Source organism: Panthera leo, chromosome D2 (genome assembly GCF_018350215.1).
Source record: "Panthera leo isolate Ple1 chromosome D2, P.leo_Ple1_pat1.1, whole genome shotgun sequence".
NCBI classification, from domain to species: domain Eukaryota; kingdom Metazoa; phylum Chordata; class Mammalia; order Carnivora; family Felidae; genus Panthera; species Panthera leo.
In genome coordinates this window covers 81910900-81930246 of record NC_056689.1, presented here as the reverse complement: position 1 = coordinate 81930246, position 19347 = coordinate 81910900, and the positions used below count along the sequence as shown (strand labels likewise).

The window sequence follows — 19347 nt, the reverse complement described above, 5'->3', positions numbered from 1 at the left end:
GCTCAGGTGAAGGAACTACCGTGGAGATGCATCACATTCCCATTCGACCTCCGTGAAACTGACCAGTCTCTGTTCGTCATTTCAGTGGTGACGTGGGTCCCTCCACACTGGTTGTTCCCCGGGAAGCATGTGTATGTCAACTTCTCATTTCTTCATCTTTTCCATGTGTCCTTAGTGGTTAGACTAAACACCTTAGGTCATCTTTAACTTGCTTTAGGAAATCTGCTTGCTTTCATAGTAAGTGGCTTTCGTGTCCTTGGAAATGTACTGGAATTATAAAACCTGGGTTCTGAAAAATGGGCACACATAAGGAAGGTAGACTGACAGGAGGATGGTTTTGTCTACAAAGGACTGCTCGTTCATGGAAATGTACTGAGCAGTAGCAGCAGTGGCCAGGACAATGTGTGAGTGTCACAAAACCAAGTGACGGGTTCCTCAAGAAGCTCCAGTCCGGGAGGGCGAAAGGAGGTGGGAGGCAGAATCAGGATAGGACAGACCGCACACGTGGAGGTACCCGAGAGAAAGCAACACCCTGGCTGGGACGAAGGTTGAGATTGGACCCCCGAGCCCAGCACATGCAAATCCTGGAGCTGAAGCCCATTCGCCACGTGCTCAGAGCTGGAGATCTGTACGGGAAGAGTGAGAAGCGACACCAGGCAAAGGTGCAGGGGTGAGGATCGGAGAGTGAAGAAGGAGTGTGAGCCAGTTTAAGGTAGAACCAGTAGGACAGGAATGGCCTCCACTCACTGGCTATGGGTAAAGGGTGAATGCTTTGAACAGTTAACATACATGTCCAGAAGACGGAGTCTTGTTAGCTAGAGATGAACCAGATGAAAGGGTATAACAGGTGAGAATTAACTGGTACCAAGGGTGAGTGGTGGCATTAGGGAGAGATGTCAGGGGACAGCTGTCAGAGAAATATCCCACATGGCAAATCTCTATAACATGGCAACATGAAGACGGGATTAAAGATACCACCAGGGTAGTGGGTGATATAGATGGAAACAGGGAAGTCAGGGAACCAGCAGGTTTGGGGGAAAAGATGTGATGACCATTAGAAAGTTGACTTTGAGTTTCGAACCAGAAATACTATTTCAAAAAAAATAGTTTCATCATCTTCTTAGAACCAACGTGAGAAATACTTTCAAAGAAGAGAATGAAAATGGAGTAAAGGATTCACAAGACAAAGAAATTCTTGAAGGACTAAGAATAGTATTACCTAATAACAGATGCTTAATAAATATTTAATGAGGCTGCTAACAATAAACCTCATCAATGATTTTGCTAGAAATTCAGGGAATCCAGATTGAACAATAATGTTTCTCTTTCACTTGAAGTTGCACATTTTTTGTAGTAGAAATTAAAAAGAAATACATGAGAGGGTGGTAAAAAGGAAGCCTGCTTCTAGAAATGGACAGTCCTTACACCTGGCTACACGGTGTTTAGGCAAGAAAAAGGAATCCAAGACTTGGGTTTTTCTACCACCAGACTCAACCTTAGAGTTTTCTTTGGTAAAAATTCACTTGGGTAGAAACTGAGTTTCTAAAGGAAGAAAGTGTTTGAGTTTAATGGCCTAGTAGTAGAGTAAAAGAACAACAAGGAGAAATGAGAAATTCTAACACGTCAATCAGACACATACAATGTTCCTGTATCCCCAAACCATTTTTTTGGTTGGAAGGAACTTCCACTACCGCTTTACCAAAATACTGGAGAGTTCATAGAGTCAACTGAAGGCTGACCGGAAGGTATCTGTCTGCCTCTCGGCCTTGACCTCACAACTCAGTTTCACATCATGACATCAACTCCATGGATCTTTGGGCCAGGCTCATCAATTATCACTTCCTTGTTACCAATACCGGAGTGCTGCATAAAGACTTGCCCTCTTTCTTGTTCCTTCGTTGAAATCACATGGCACAAATGGCCAGTTTCCTGTTAATCATGCACTTGAATCTCACACAGCTCAGAGAAGTGTGGACGGGAATCATTCCCAAGAAAAGTTCGTGCCACATGCCGGTGTAGAGAATTTGAAATTTAAAAAATACCGTCAGGCCGTATTTTTCATTTGACTTTTCCAGTCATCGAAGAGCCCAGTGAGAACTGCCTTTCTCGATCACTTCCTGTGTGTTTGTTTTAATGGCGGCTGTCAGCTTGGTGGCTTCACAGATGTGGTTTCAATCCTTGCTTAAGTTGCTTTGTTCCTGTTCTTTATATTTGTCTCAGTATATGAAGTTAACTCTCCTTTAAGTATAACTCACTTTATTTATTGTGTCTACCGGATTTGCTAGTGTGCCAAAAATACCCAGGGTGAGGCTGAATGATGGAATTTATTGCACGGTCGGAACACTGGGTCTATGAAAATATCGCCCACTCTTACTGAGCAGAGGAAGCGCGGGGCAGGTCCTCTGTGGTGCAGGGTCAGCCGCTGAGTGAGTGTTAGAGAATGGACCGTCAGCCAGGGCTCCAGGCTCTAGCGATCATTAAATCGCTCCTAGCGATCATTAAATGCTACATCGAAGCACCAGTTCTGACTCTAGACCTGAAGAGTCAGTGAGAGGGACCAATGGTGTGCCCGGCTTGGGAAAAAAAAAAAAAAAAAAAAAAAAATCTAAGACAAGTATAGACTTTTATTCAGCCACTCGAGGTTGAAACCTTCAAGCATGTTTCTGTCAAGGACTGAAGTTGGTGTCGCCCACACGCATAACATGTCCTAAGTGTGTTGTTCGTATCAGCGTCCCCTCCGCCACCAGAGACGGCATCACCAGAACCGCACTCTGAGGGTTTTAAAGGCACCGACCGACTGAGCCCTCGTCCCAGATCAGAGTGTTGAGAGCAATGTCTAGGCGACACTGTCTGCACCTGTCCCCCCAGTTCTGACCATTACTATCGGTGTGGCCATGGGCACTGACTTGCCATCAGTGCCTCGATGTCTCCACCTTTATAAAAAATGGAAACCTCAGGGCGCCCGGGTGGCTCAGTCGGTTGAGCGTCGAACTCTTGATTCCAAGCTCAAGAGGTGATCTCACGGTTCACGGGTTCGAGCCCCGCTTTAGACTCTGCGCTGACAGCACAGCGCCCGCTTGAGATTCTCTCTCCTTCTCCTTCTCTCTGCCCCTGCCCTGTTCTCCCTCTCTAAAAAATAAATAAATAAACTTTAAAACAACAACAACAACAACAACAACAACAACAACTGGGAACCTCTCCTTCCGAGAGAGTTTGGAGAACGCATTGTTAGAACATACATAAAGCACAAAAACAAAAGGGTAACTAATCTGTGCCAAGCACCACAGAAGTATTAACTCATTTTATGATCCCCCCAGGCTGTGTAACATGCTCTAGATTCTAGGCAGATTCAAGGAAGGGCCAGAACTCAATCAGGCAGTCAGTCTCTACACCCCAGTTCTTAACGATCGTAGGAGAAAACATACGCAGGAACCGCTATGTCCAGAAAAGCCGAGAGTGTGAGAATCTTAAATAGATCATCTTGAGTACTCCCCCTCCAATGTATAAGCCCAGATCTCAAAGCCCAGATCCATGGTTAGGGAGAGCTTTCCCCAGCCGTGGGATTCCTAGGAAGGGACAGAATTCGAGATGTTTTACATCCCCAACCAGAAATGTCGAAAGAACAGAGGTGTGAAGATGCCATATTCCTGCTATTAGCCTGCCAGGTGCCAATTTCTTTGGAATCTGCCGTTCAGTAATCAGTCCACAAGGCAGCGGTGACAACCAAACGGCCCCTTATTTTAAACCCTGACAAATGACTGGCCACTCACTGTCCCTCTGCAGAATGTGAGTCCACCCCCACCGCAGGCCCCACCTTGCTAGCCGTGGCCTGGGCAGTGCTGGTGACCAACCCCGCATTTGACTGTGCCCCAGGTTCATTCTGGACAAGATGGAAGGGGCTGGCCGTGCCCGCCCCCCTGGGACATCACTCACTATTCCCTTCATTCAATAAATATTTACAGGTACCTTTACGTACCCCGTGTTGCTCTGTGCTTTAGCGATACGGCGGAGAAGAGAAGAGAATGAGGGGGTGGGGAAGAAAACAAGACAAAACATGTGGCCTGGAGGCTCTGCATGATGGATGATGACATCTATCTCTGCCGCCCTGTCTCCATCCCCAGAAATTCTGACTGATCTGGACTGGGGTGGGGACTGATAGATTTTATTCTAGAAAGATGGGCACAGGGGTAGAACCCTTAAGGAGGATCATGTCTCTCTGTTTCCTGTGGAAGCACAGCCTCCATCCAGAGTCTCTTCTCCGTATCTGAAAATGCTTTAAAAAAAAAAGAAACAAACAAACAAACCCCAAAACTTGTAAAAGGTTCCACTTGTTTAACACCTCTGCTCCCGTCCACAGCTTCAAGAAGGCCAAAGCAAAGAGGGATCGCTTAAGGTTTTGGAAAGATTCATGTTTTCCTTTGAAAAAGTACTTTTAGGGTTGTGATGTATGCAGAGACTCACTTCCTGATCATCAGCACTGCTTACTCACTATGGAGCTAACTTGTCTCCACGAACCTACAGAATCCGTCCCCACCGTCCGGTCCCTCTCTCCCAAGCCTCGTGAAGGACAAGGCCATCCGATCCAGGAGGGTCTCGGAGAGATTTAAAGGCAGAAGCAGAACCCAGACATGTAAACTTAAATTAGGATTATTCACTAGGTTTCACACTTCACTTACTGTGTTGGGGGCTTCATAGAACATGAAGCCGTATGATGTCCTACCTCGGATGCCTGTCCTAGCCTGGATGAGCAGTCAGGCTCCATTCTGGAGAGGATGAGAAGGGGCCGCTCCAACGGCCCCTGAAAGAGAATCAAAGAGCTGACGGCAGGGGCTCCAAATAACAGCAAGCAGGATGTGACGTGGTTTACTGGGACTAACTTCCCTGAGGAGCAGCCTTCCTCTCCTGTGTCTGTCTGTCAGTCCGTCTGTGTGGCTGTCACCCTCATGTTCCCCCCCACTCTCCTATTTCCTCATTCCCCTTTTCCTTCCTGTCTATATTCATCATGAACAAAAAGTCGTGCAGGATTACATTCCTGAGTACCGATTTTATGTATCGAGTACAATTTCACATAGCGTGTACTCAATTCAAAGTAAGGAGAAATGAAAGGGGTTTGTTTCATTCAAAAGCCGTGTGCCCAACATACCCTTCCGAAGTCACCGGACTCAAAGGTGTGCTCCAGACCTTCCATGGATCCCCACCCCCACCCCCCTGCAGGCCAATGGCTCCCCCCCTCTGTAGCAAAAACCACAGTCCAATTAGAAGGCTGAGATTAGCGAGATTCCACACTTTTAAATGTTTTTGTTATCCTAAGCTATTGCAATTTTTGAATTAAATTCTTACTGAATCTTGCCACTACTGTGTCCCACTTTCGAGAACAAAGCTGGATAACGTAAGAACTAATCAATAACAGGCCCCAGCAAGTCATACTTACTACAACACGTGTCGTTAGGGGCCCCACCGTACCTCATGGTTAAATATACCATCCGGCTGACCCTTGAGCAACATGGGTCTGAACTGTGCGGGTCCATTTATAGGTGAGTTTTGGGGTTTTGTTTTCCGATACCGTACTGTAAATGTACATAAGTGTACTTTTTTCTTCCTCATAATTTTGTTGGTCACATTTTCTTTTCTCTAGTTTATTGTGAGAATACAGAATATAATACATAACACATATAAAATGTGTTAATCAGTGTTATGTTATCAGTAAGGCTTTCAGTCAACAGTAAGCTATTAGCAGTTAAGTGTTGGGGGGCGTGAAAAGTGACGCGCAGATTTTTGACTGTGCGGCGTTTGGCGTCCTTAAAGTCTCGCGTGGTTGATGCATACACCGTTTCTGAACCATATACTCATTTCTGCGAGTGTATGGGTCATCTCCTTCACCTCTACAGGCGAAGAAGAAAATTTAAGGTAATACTTTGTAACACTCAAACTCAAGATAGTTATGCCAAGATTCAGAAGATAAAAATCTCAGCACGGTTTTACTTATGAACCTCAGGAAACCGTATCCTTCTCCCTTCCACCCATTTAATTCCTACCCAGGTTTCAGAAAACAGCCACGTTCCACCTGATCTGAAGATTCAGGTAACGCAGAAAGTATCCTTAGAAGCCACCAATATGATATACCCATCTTTAGCCTTCTAAAAATCCACGGGGAAGGCCCCAGCTGTGAGGATACTGTGATGTATATCATTATATTCGTAGACCAATCACGTATCAAAGCTGACTGAGTTCAGGAGAGAAGAGGCGCTTAGAGGGACCTCGTCTACAATCACTTATATTTGCGTAAGGAGAGAACTGACACGCGTCAAAGGGAAGTGACTCAGGCGTTAGGCCGGTTCTTGCACATCTCCTGGGGAGGCACAGTGGGCTGGTGCTATCGATAGACGCACGTCTTTCCCCAGAACTGTGCCTCGTTTTCCTGTGTGCCCAGCACCTGGTGTGGTGCCGGGTCACCCCAGACACGCAGATGCTACCCCTCGTGTCAGTGAAGGCAGCGTGAGGACTGGAGAAGTCAGAGAAGGTAGGGGTGGAACTGGACCGTCAAAACGAGACCACCTGGGGAAAGCAGGTGAGAAGCACGGTCCTGGGGCAGGAGCCACGGGAACTGAAGACACAAAGCAGGGACTGCCCACGGTATGTTCTAGAGACGGCGCAGGAACTCGAAGCCTGGATGAGCAGAACCTCCAGGATGGAGGATAGAGAGCCGAGGGCAGGGGATGTGAGAACACCAAGGTCAGGGTGGGAGCAGTGGGAACAGAAAGGAAGAAGCCCATAGGTAAAGGAACAGGAAGGAAAGACAAAAATCAGTGGGACCTAGAGAAGCCTGGCTTCGAAGAATTAAATTAGAGAATGAATCAGGCAAAGTACTGCCAGCACCTGCTAGGGTGACCTCACAACGGACAGGGAGGGACTCACCACCATCCTAAGTTGGGAGACGCGTCTTTAGACGCCATTGCAAGCCACGTTCAGTCCTGTATGTGATACTAGGTACCTTTGTTCCATGCGTGGCCAAGGGGAGCATAGTAGCTATGTTTCTGGGTTGAGTACGGACCACCCCAGGATCTCAGGTCATGGTCTGCGGCCTCTTGTTAGGATTCTGTACAGTGGGCTCCTGGGGCAGTCATTTCTCTATGTTTTGCTGTCCACTTATAAATAGGAACCGATCGCAAGAAAGGCTCATTTCTCCCTTTCTTTCTTAGCTACCTCTGCAGGAAACTCAAGACCTCGCAAAGTCTATGGTTTGGCTAGGCCAAGGAAACACAGGAGACGCACTACAACTACATAGTTTGTAGACGCACTACAAACTACATAACTATCAAACTCAAGATAGTTATGCCAAGATTCAGAAGATAAAAATCTCAGCATGGTTTTACTTATGAACCTCAGGAAACCGTATCCTTCTCCCTTCCACCCATTTAATTCCTACCCAGGTTTCAGAAAACAGCCACGTTCCACCTGATCTGAAGATTCAGGTAACGCAGAAAGTATCCTTAGAAGCCACCAATATGATATACCCATCTTTAGCCTTCTAAAAATCCACGGGGAAGGCCTACCCACAACACAAGGGAGATCCGTTTTGAGGGTAATAGATGGGCACTCACACGGTCTCACCAGGAAGATAGATTGCATCTTCAACTCTAAATCATTGCAATTGCAGTGACCGGTTACCTCCAAGCAGAAGCCCTGCCCTGGGGGGTTCCCAAACAGTATCTCGAGATTCAACTTTGAGAAACAGCAGGGAAATCATAAACTCTTCTGACATCCTTATTTTTTGGAAAAATCAATGTCCTAATTTTAGCTTAAGGATTTGTCATGAGTGAAGACATGCCATTTAGTAAAAAAAAAAAAAAAAAACCAGATTCATCACAATGAGTAAGGCAAAACTACCCCGAAGTTCATTCACTATGTACATGTTTTCCACTGAGATTCCCATGAAGTCTAAGCATGGGAGGCCACCTAACCCCAACCTCTTTGGAGCTCCAAACTAACAACGATTGTTGCTTAATTACGTGGAGCCATCCAGGCAGGAGAGTAGGTGGGACGTTAGCTCCATTCATCTGTACGAACCAATGAGCTATATTCAAAGCTAGAGCACTTACATTCAACATCGTGTCTAGTTGTCATGCCGACTGGGGACAAGAGAGGAGCAGGCAAATTCGTTCCTTTTACTAATCTTACATGTGATTTTGGTGGGTTGTTGGAATCGGTGTTTCTGGACCCTCTTTGGACATTATCAATTAGCAAAGCTAACTGCCACAAATAAAAAATTTGTTCTCTACACTGATGTAACATCTCACTTGGAGGAGGCATTTCTCCCAGTTGATTTTTGCCAACATCATAAAATTTTGCTAATTCATTTCTACTAATTTAGATTCCATTTGGACAGAGGATGAGCAAAGGTTAACATCACTATAAGCTGAAGATCAAAGAACTAAGTAAATAGTGAAACAAATGAAGAAAAACGTCGGATTTGTTGAAGAGGGCCACGTTCTGATTTCTGTAAAGCCTCAACATCAGACCCCAAGCATCCATGTATAACACGGATGGTTCACTTCCTCTCATTAGATGGTTCCCCGCTCATTAGAAACAGGCCAGTGTGAGTCTGTGTGGCAACACCGATTTACATTATGTGGCTGAAGTAATTGACTGTAGGGTTTCTGTTGGTTGAAATGTGTTTATCTGAAATCACAGATATGTGTGAGCTGGGGCCCCGCCTCGGGTAGCTTTCCTTCTGCCACAAGCCTGCGTGGAAGCTCCACGAGTGCCCCCTTTCCCTCCTTCTGACTGGACGGTCGTCGGTTCTTAATGATGGAGGCCTTACTGCAATATTCCACAAATCAAGGGAACGGGCCACGATCGGGCGGTGTTTCTGCCCACATGCCTTGGCGCTAAGGGAGCGGCCTCCTCCCTAAACTTTCAATCTCAGAGGGGTGTCGGTTTTCATCGGTTACCCCGTTTTAGTCCTCTGAATCAGTGGCCTTTGAAGAAGTGAAAAAATGTCTGGAAAAATATCATTTCAGTGTATTAAAGGAAATTAAATGGGATAATGAATCTAACTAAGACACAGTCCAAAATCTATAGCAGTTAGCTTTGCCCTGAGGAAGGGAGGACTTCTGTTAAGGAAGGCCTTAAACTTAACCATTTCACAACACAAACGAGTTCATTTAATGGGGGAGACCCTGTCCCTCTTTCCCTTCCCTCCGGGAAGCGGAGTGTTAAAGAAGGTAGGTTCATTCCCCCCCACACACCCCCACCCCCCCCCACCCCGCCTCCGCCATTCTGACTGGCCTAATGTTCAGGCTTTCCCTCAGCATATGGAATAAAATGCTGACCCAATTAATCTTGAATTCCAGCCAGCATCTGTGACTCCAAGGTGTCTCAACAGCGGGAAAGCCACTAGAAAAACCAATAATATCATACAGTCCCCTTCCAGACTCTTCAGATTGCTTGCCCAGCTCTTTCGCTATCTCCACTGACTGATGGGACACTAGGGGCTGTCTTGGCAAGGCCAAGGTGCTCAACAGCCCCCACGGTCCGTCAGCTGCATCGTGCCACACAGATCACCACACAGCGCCAAACTGGAAACCTCCCGGTAGTGCAGACGCTTTCAGAATGGAGCTAATCCAGTGGAGAGTCTCCTGTCAGCCGCTGAGATCCCAGGTTACTTCAGAAAAGAATGCAGACTATAGGTCAAGTCCATTTCACGTCTAATTAAAACAGATGGCAGGTCTCACCCCAGCAGTGAGTTTGCTCCGAAACCGACGTATCTTCTACCAAACGCTGCTTCTCCTAACCTGTGCACGCACACTTACGTACACAGCTCTGTGCACACACGTGTGCACATCTGCACACGTACTCCACACGCTAACACGTCAGTGCTTTGAAATTCATTTTCGTCCTTTATTCAAAGCTTCCTCCCAACAATAAAAGGTGACCTTTGGGAGGCTGCATGCACCCAAATCTAATCATTTCTGGGTTTTTCTTATTGTGATGCAAGTATTTGTAATTTCCAGCGGCCTGATCCTGTCATTCTGCCTGAGGTGCGGACTGACTTCGCCCTGCGGTTTTTAATTGGCAAACAACACGATAATATTAAGGCTCCCTCAACAAAAACTGGAAAACAGAAGGAAGAAGATAAATCTCCCCAAATGCCCGATCTTCACACACCACGACGGTGACCATGTTTGTTCATTTCCTTCCGGTACAATTTGGTAGACTGCTTTCTTTCACTTCACATTATTTCGTAAGTGTTTTTCTATGATACTAAATAATCTTTATAATTATCATTTTAATGGCCGCACTGAGTGAACGTACACCATAATTTACTTAACCGTTTACCTATTGTTAGGCATTTAGTTACTTCCACTTATCACTCCTTGGGCTGGAAGGAACATTTTTATATAAGCTATTAATTTAAAGCAGCACGCAGAGATGACTCTCCATCACTAATCTAAAAATACAGGGTTTATATATTTACAACTCACATTTGATTATGCACTTTAATTTGAGGGTAATTAAGACATTTACATTCCAAACACTCCTCCACACCCCCAGCTCTCCCCGAGCCAGACGGGCTCAAGCGTGCCTCGCCACCTTCACCTCAAGACGACACAGTCCGATGACTTCCCAAACACAATTTTCTTATGAAAAATAAACTTTATGAACTCCTGCTGCTTTGGGACCGAGAGATTAACTCCAAGACCCAGAGCCCATGCTCCTCAGAGGTGACATAGCCAAGGCGAGCCATCGCTGAAAATGCCACTGTGGCCTCAGGAGGACCGCAACACTCCGGGTGGCCCTCACGGGCCCGAGTGTGTGCTCGGGGCCAGGTTTATTCCTGGGAACTACCTGCAGGTTCTCCGCATAACCCGCGCCCACATGCCTTGCGACAAACAGGCCAAGGAAGTCGCTGAGAGGAGGTCCAGCCGTTGGCTGCTTTCTGAAGTTCATTGCAGGGCACTCACTTTAGAGGCTCCAGGTTTGCCTGGGCAGGACAGCAGGTCAATGCCCGGGATTTAGAGGGATGCAGGGTGGGGCCCTTGAGCTGTGGGACCCTCGGCAAATTAGGAAAGAAAAAAAAATCTGGAGCCTCAATTTCTCTATCTGCAGCTTGAGGATAGTAAGAGTGCCTCCCCTGGGAGGCCGTCCTGAGGGTCAAGGAGAAAATCCAAGTGAAGTGCAGAGAATGTTAGCATCTGTTTAGAAGCAGGAGGACATGTGGACTGCACGCTGACCTCGCACCGTGCTGGGTGCACACTCGTGCGCTGAATGAACGAAGGGATGATGAATGAATACAATGTGCCAGAAGCCTCGATTTATGGAATGTCTTCTCTGGAACACCTGATGTCCTTTCACGACCAAACCGTTTCCTTAACCATCACTACCAGCCTGAGCACCGCCCCCCCCCCCACCAATAAACAGTAAGTGAACCCCCCAGAAAGGTGTAACCATTTAATATGAAAGTAATTCTCAGTGTCCAGGAAAATTCCATCCTAAAGCTTTAGAGTAAATGCCACCCAGCCATCAAAAGGTGTGCAGATCTCCATCTGAGGTCCAAATAAGTCAACAACAAGAATTCCTTGATGTCTTTTCTTATCGGTGAGATTAAGACAATTCCATTTCTAGTTAAAAACGAATTCATCAACAAACGACCCTGAGCAAAAGCATCTGAAGTATCACCATCACTTTTACTAATAAGAAAATGATTTTTATATACTCAGCAACTCCCTGTAAAACAGAGAGGAGCTTGGAGTTGTTTATTATTATTATTTTGCCACTGGCAATTAATTTTTCTGATTTGTTTTATTAGTTTGATGGTTGGGTCCAAGATTCAGAATATCTTTCCAAACCAGTGGACGGATGTAAGAAAATTATTTCGGTGCAGTTCCTGGCAAATCGCGATGATGAATAGCATGGTAGGACAAACTTATTCAGACACACATTTTTCAGTAGTGGCAGGGAAAAGGCTGAAACATTACTAGTAAATTGCTTTTTGTAAAAATGCTCTCCCTTTCAAATTTTCCCTGGGAGGAAGGTCTTCTGCAGAATGATGGGACAATACAGTCTGACACAGCTGGACAACAAAGGCAGCTCAAGAATGACTACGAGATAAGACTGAGGGTTAAGATTTAATTTTCTCATTAGACCCCCATGTCCCCCATACCTTCCCCACACCAAGTCCTTTTGTGTGCATCATTCTAACCTGTTGGGATAAGTGTCTGTAAAAGATCTACATTATCTCTCCTTAGCAGGCTTCTCGATCCCACCCGCCATCCAGAATCTTGTCTTCCCAACACAGAGCCAGGGTATGATGCGGCTCCGGTCTGTTCCCTTCCTGTAATGCTCTCTCCAAAACCGCCCAGTGTTTCAAGTGTCAAATTACAAAGGCCTCCAGATATCCTCAGTGCCCAGTAAAGCCTAACAGCCAAAGAAGGCTTATTCTCTGTCTTCTCCAGACTACCTAGGAGAGCGACTGTTTGGGGGTAATTCTATTGTCAGAGGAAACACAGATGTGGCAGTGGCACGAGGGTGTGGCTCCCTCCTAGCTAGGCATAGAGCTGGGTCATTTCCAGATTAGCCCTTCGAAACAGGCACCTTCCAGAACACCCTTCCCCCACCCCGGGAGCCGGGACATTGCCATCTGTTCTCGGCCATTCACCTTGCTGGAAGGAAGGCCCTTCCCTTGCGGGGACACACTCCAGCCATCGAAGGGGGACGGTCTAATGTGGTGGTTCTTACCTGGGGGCGGCTGTGTCCCCCTCTCCCCAGGTCACTGGCGCACAGGGAAGGTGCTCCTGTCTAATGGGCAGCAGCTGGGATGCTATTGAACATTTCTACGTGCGCAGAAGAGCACCCCCACCAAAGAGTCATCCGGCCCCAAATGCCAGGCGTCCCAAGGCTGAGAAACCCTGGTCCGACCTAAAGCAACTTCGGCAGAGCTCACTTCTGCTGCCCTCCAACGTGACTGCCGGTTCATCCTCATGGCATAAGTGATGACATAATTAAGTTCTCTCTAAGCCTTCTGTTCAGTAACTCTAGCGGAGACCTGCAAAGTGCCAGGGCCAGTTTGCAGAGTCCCCAGGCTGCAAGGAGCGGCAGTTCTAGAACACGCTCAAATGGGGGCTCTGGGCTTCTCCCCACTTTTTGCCTTCACCGGACCATCATGCCCAGTGTCGTGCACTCCTACCCCGATAAGAATTAAGGATGTGGGGAGGTGCCTCTCTGTTGGACACCTGAGGTTATGGGAAACAGCATGAACTCAGACATCAGGGAGATCAGGATCCTGCTCCTGCCTGTATGTCCGTCCTACTTGCTGTGTGACATTAACAAGTAACATAACCTCTCTGAACCCCACTTTCCTCCTTGAAATGGACCACACGGCACTAAAGGTGTTAGGTATAGTCTACACGCATCAGCGGAGCCCCGGCGGCCCATACACTCACCCAGCTCCTGTAACATTTCCAGAAAAGTGCTCCTGGAGGTTTCAGTATCCGGTTCATGGGCTCCCCCACCCCGGACAGCCCGAAGGGCCTGTTGGCGCGTGCACTGGGCAGTGCAGCCTGGGCCCCCTTCTTGTTCATCCGGCTCACGTCTGTGACCTTGCCTCTCTGGACGTGCTGCTCTAAGGCCAGGGCCCTGTATACCCCGGTCCCTCCCATCTGACTGTTTTCTTCCAGAGCGCTAACTCACAAACAACATAACTATTTTCTTCCTTTAAGTTCGGCCCTCAAGAAGATTCTTCCACGTGCAATGAGCAGCTGTGAATCTGCCTGATACAGTGAAGGCACTTACCCCACTGGTATTCCCCAGAGGGATCATCGGCCACCTGCACCTTTTTAGATGCATTTAATAATTCAGCCCAAGATGAATTTGCATGATTAACATAAAGCCTTGTGATTTTATTTTCTTTCGGGATTCAAATACTGAAACAACCACCATTGTTTTCGTTTTCAGAGGTTGGGATCAAAACACAAAACTTGATTCTAGAATGAATAATTTCTTTTTTTTTTTTTTAATGTTTTTTTCAAATACCACTCTCCATAGAATCAAAGAACAGGGCTGCTAACACGGTCTTTATCGATGCAGGGGAACCCATGTTCTTTCTAGGGTTAGCGTTAACCCATTAGAAGCAAGCCACACCGCAAAGATTAACCGTTTCTGGTGTTCCCATAGCAGTGTGCCCGTTGTCCCATGGCGCCCGTGTTGGCAAAGACAGACAAAGAGGTTTATTTCCCTCCTTCATCGTAGGGCGCTCCACATGGATCTCTCTGATCAGGACCTAGACTCCCCAATAAGAAAACACCAATTCTCCCGGATTCCAGTAATAGATTAATCGCGTCATCCTCAAAAAACTAGTAAAAGCCCAAACCGAATAAGATGCATTTGGAAAGCCATCTGCCTATGAAGTGGAGGCGTGTATGCAAAATGATAATTTGAAGGCAGAAGAGGCAGCATCGTTGGGTTTCTTGATGAATATAGTAAAACAGGTTTGTCTAATGGGGAAACATGCATTACTATCAAAAGAAACGAGTGTATCCCACATGGAAAAGCAGGCAGGCTTTAATATCGGAGAAGCATCTCAAGCTGTGCCTGCCAGCGATTCTCCGCCTGTCTGATTTTCCTTAACAGAAAGGCCAACCTCACCTGTTTAAAAGTAATTAGGAAGCAGGCGGTAGCGAGGTGAGCTAGGAGCTGTGTGTGCCTGTGCTCGCGTGTGTGTTTCCGTCCCACTGACGCCTGTGTTGATGTTTCTGAACGCAGGAATCATGGTCAGTAAGGAAACCGGCAAATGCGTACTCACGACGTCAGAGAGCGAAGTCGAACCTGCCGCCTGCCTGGCCCTGGAGATGAGATACGCCCTGGATCCCAACCGGCAGATTAAGAAGCGGAATAAAGCCCTGCAGGTGCGCTTTAAGGATATCTGCGAGGCACAGAATGAGCAGAGGGACTCACGGCTCGCGGCGGGACAGCCCGGCGAGAAGCGGGAGGCGAAGCCCGTGTCCTACAGAGCAGCCTACCGCAAATACATGACCGTGCCCGCGCGGAGGGCCATCCCCAATGTCACCAAGAGCACAGGCGTGCAGACCTCGCCGGACCTGAAAAAGTGTTACCAGACCTTCCCCCTGGACCGCAAAAAGGGGAATCTCAAAAGCATCCCGGCTGCGGATGCCTTTAAAAGTCAAAACAACGGGTTTGTGGCGGAGAAGCAGGAGGAAGGGGCGGGGGAGGAGGCCCGGCCCTGGGGTGCCGGCCGGGTGCACAAGACGGCGGCCTCGGTTTCCCATTCCGATGAACACGTGAATGAGCTGGACCAGCCTGCCGGGCTCAACTGCGCAGAGCCAGCCGAAAACCCTGATGCGCCCGGCTGCCGAGAGGAGCCTCTCCAAAACTCCGCTCGGCCTTCCTCCCGGGAGCCCGACCACCAGCTGCACGGCAGAGCGAAGCACGGCAGGGCGACCCCGGACACGGAGGAAGCCGCTCCGCCGGCCCACGGGACGGTGTTCAAAACGGAGGTGGCCGCCGTTTATGCACCTGCCCCCGGCGCGAAGGCCCTCGAGGCCGCCTTGTCAAACTCTGCCACCGCGAGCGAGTGGCCCCTGTGCCCGGCGGCCGACCAGGAGCGGGGGAGAGCCTCGCGTCTCAACGGGCTCCAGGGACCCGCGGCGGCCCGCTCGCCCCCGATGCAGTGCCTGTCCCCCGAATGCAGCGGGCGGCCCACGCAGACCCGGGCCCCGCCGGGCGAGGACGGCCAGCCTTGCGCCGTGGCGGCCGCTGCGGGTGGAGAATCCCGACAAATCGTGCCTCACACGGAAGTCGTCGACCTGAAAGCACAGCTCCAGGTGATGGAGGACCTGATCAGCTCAAGCCAGGAAACCATCAAAGTGCTCTTGGGGGTCATTCAGGAGCTGGAGAAAGGAGAGGCCCACCGGGAAGGGTATGTATGCCCACGTTTCCCCCGAAGCCATGCGGGCTCATCCCCCCGCGCCCAGCCCACCCAGGGTCCCTCGGTAGCCTCCAAGGCCCAGATCCTTAGTGAGACTGACATTTCCGCATTTCTGCGGAAAGGCGATAGCCTGAGGCTGGCGTGAGCTCAGAGGGGCCCCGAGGTTATTGTACGATGCCAGACATCACTGCGTACTCGCCGTGAAGATTTATTTGACGGTTGGCGTTCAGGTGCTTGGCCTGGAATTCAAACCATGTGCCGATAGTTTGAATGAATGAATTGTTGGGTCTTTCTGTTGTGTGCCTTACGATGAAAGGTTGATGACACTGAGGACGTCTCACAGGGTAGGCCAGTCCAAATTCTCTAAATCAGAAGCTCCTCGCCTCATAGGAATCGGGTTATGGTAGAGAACAGAACTGAGGTGGCATTCTGCAAAGCAAATGCTGACTTGGTTATATTAAATCATTGGAAGAACATTGATATTTAGGGCTAGGGTTTCCCACAATAGGGGAGATGTCTCTCTGTCCTTGTGAGGAGCTCCTAGAGGCAATGCCCACCCTCGGGCAAGCCCTGTGTGTCACGAGGAGACGTGCCTTTCCCCGAGTGGTCTTGTGCGTGCAGTTTCACCCTAGGGGGAACCAGACCCAGTTAGCAGCCCGAGCTGTCAGGCATTGACATCAGATTGCTGAACTTTGTTCCCCATCTTTTGAAACTGTGCAGCAGCAAACTTAAATGACCTAACGATAGGATGCTAGTCTTGAGCCCTTAGCTAGGAAGGCTCGTATGGGTCTGGCAGCGGGCTGTGCTGAAACAAAAGTTCCATGCTTCTCGAAACGGTGCCCACGGCTTACCAGCCTTTGTCTTCACTGCCGGGCTTTCTCTTTCCCGTTTCCCCCTGACACCGTCTGGATTCCCTCCGGGCAATGGTCTGGAGGTGGGATCGGAGTACCCCCACCCCCACCCCTGCGGCCCCCACCCCGGGTCGAGTGAGCTAGTAGCCAGTGTGAAGGTAAGCCAAGAAATGTACCGTCAGGGCACAAACCACGCGGTGCCCGGTTTCCTCAAGAGGATTGCTGTGGTTTAGTTATAGCGTTTGCGGACCACAGACAATGTGGAGGACACAGTCTGTGCGTCCCAGGGCAGCAGGTGAGGCTTAAGCCCTGGGCCCGGAGGCTGGCTTCTCCCGCTTAGCACAGGTGGCTCATCCAGTAGGGAGCAGATTCTCAATAACCCCACCCCCTCATACAAAGTACCGTTTGCAGTCGATGGTATTAAGCTGCTAGGCAGTCATAAAATAATCTAACAGGAGATTAGCAGGAGCCTAAGGTTGCAGAATGTTTTCAAAGGGCCTTTTTCAGTCGTGGGTTTACATCTCCATTTTCATCCCATTTCAGTCATTTAGGCTTGACTCCGTGCCCAGCCAAAAAAGCAGCACATTAAGGTGGTTCTGCAAGGGGTCTGTCGATCGGTAGACCACATTCCCACCGAAGAATTAAAAGCCCAAACGGGCCCCGATCACTGCCTTTGAGGCAGCTTGGAGTGACTGAAACCGGACAGCAAAACAGGAAGAATCCAACATCACTAGTTGGGGGAGGGAGAAGAGTCACCAAATGGTGTAAAGCCAAATGCATATGCTAATGTGTCCGCTCGCGAGGGTATGTGCCGAACGAAAAACTGCCGAGGCTGAACAGCCACGAACACCCCACGAAAGGAGAACCACGTTATACATGTAGGCTCCACACACTATCAGAACAAGTGTGGACACTGGTTGTAAATGGGATCCTCTGAGTTCCCGTCAGTGCTGTCGGTCTACAGAGCCGTGCACTTAAGAAGGCACCTCGAGGTGGGAATTAGGAGTCTGAGGACCTGGGGCATGGACTGCCTTGTTTCTCTCTGTGCCTTGTTTCTTCACCTGGGAGTTGGGAATCATCACACATCCTGCAGATGGAGGGGACAGGATGATACGGGGCGACCTTCTAATGCGGTTCGCCCAGTGCCGGGCGCATCTGAATGGGACTGATTGGTCTTGCTGGGCAGAGGTGTTGGAGAACACTTGGCAGTCCCACATCTGAGTGCAGTGTGATGAATGTGCCCTCCACACTCTCCGCACACAGGCTGCCATCAATATTCTTCCTACAAGCCCTGAGCTGCTCTGTCCAATACAGTACCCAGCAGCCACATGTGGCTATTGAAATTCAAACTCAAGTTAATTACAATTGTAAATTCAGTTCTTCGGTTGCATTGGCAACACGGCAGGTGCTCAAGAGCCACGTGCACAGACTGGCTCCTGCACAGGACACGGGGCACTGCCATCGTCCCCAAAAGTCCGTCAGTCCGTCACCCCAGTATCCCCCACACGGGGCACAGTGCTGGGCTCCTAACCGTGTGAGCGCTGGGCCCCGCAGATCAAGGGAAAGGGTGACCTGACTTTAAAATCAATGCCCAGTCTGGCCGCTGCCTGTGCAGCACAAGCTCACTGCAGGAAGGCAGTTCTGTATCCTGGTGAATTCCCACATCTCTTCCAGATCCTTCATTTCCAAACCTGTGTCTCTGAGTCCTCTGGACTCAGGTAACAATGAATCAAGTGCTTTCAAACTCCAAGGCCACCCTGAGAGTGGCCCTCTTCCCCATGCCCATGGTCATTAATTTGGCCCAGACTCAAATTTCCATCACTCTTTTGTATGCCAGAATCTGAGACATTGGCAGCCTCACAGGTGGACAGAGCAGGGTTCTTGTCCACCCCTCTCCCGGGTATCTGGGTCCAGCGCAGAGTGGGAGGATGTAAGACAGGTCTGCTGGCACCTCTTTAACAGCTGGTTCCGGGGGTAGTAGCATTTGTTGATTTCCACGGCGTCAATATTGCTACTGTGGCCAGTTGCGACCAGCTGACAAAATCCTGACAATTTCACATTCTGCTCCTCTGAGCACCAGACCAGTCCTCTGAAGGGCATGCGCCAGGATCGTCACTTTAAAGGAGGAATTCACAGGACTTACTTTATGTCCTCAACCTAAGCCAGGGAAGAGGAGTTACCATTGCACCTCATGGTAAAAAATGAAAACTCAGTCTACTTTATGTAGATTATTATATACTCACTGCATAATAACCTGACAGAGAGTTCCGTGGCCAAGTTAAAATATCAGTAGAGTTTTCCTTGGGAAATAGTCTAGCGTTTATAAAGTCATCGATAGTGGAGAAGACCCAGAAGCTGGGTAAAATCAATTTCTCTGTCCACCTTCCACCCCCAAATGAAGCACGGGCAGCCTGCTTTGTAAAGAATTTCCCTGCAGCAGGAGAAAGCTGGGTGAGGACAGGCAGCTTATGTGCACCTCAGAGCCCACGACTTTGAATCCCAGTGGCAAGTTCTGCCTCTAAACCTGCCCCTCACAGTGAGGCCACGGGCTTG

The 19347-nt window shown here is 48.8% G+C and overlaps 2 protein-coding genes across 5 annotated transcripts in view; one reads left to right on the top strand and one right to left on the bottom strand.

Moving 5' to 3' along the window:
* Window positions 1-19347, bottom strand: part of DOCK1 (dedicator of cytokinesis 1) — a 521064-nt gene that overhangs the window by 250937 nt on the left and 250780 nt on the right. The window lies entirely within an intron of this gene.
* The window catches only part of INSYN2A (inhibitory synaptic factor 2A), a 58107-nt gene that overhangs the window by 4487 nt on the left and 34273 nt on the right, over window positions 1-19347 (top strand). The window contains exons 1-2 of one of the 2 annotated variants that reach the window (XM_042909105.1): window positions 10150-10243; window positions 14761-15934. In XM_042909105.1, coding sequence (XP_042765039.1) covers window positions 14766-15934 — 1169 coding nt within the window. In that variant the 5' untranslated portion in view covers window positions 10150-10243; window positions 14761-14765. Of the gene's footprint in view, window positions 1-10149; window positions 10244-14760; window positions 15935-19347 lie in introns of those variants that run through there. The other variant, XM_042909104.1, reaches the window with a different exon arrangement.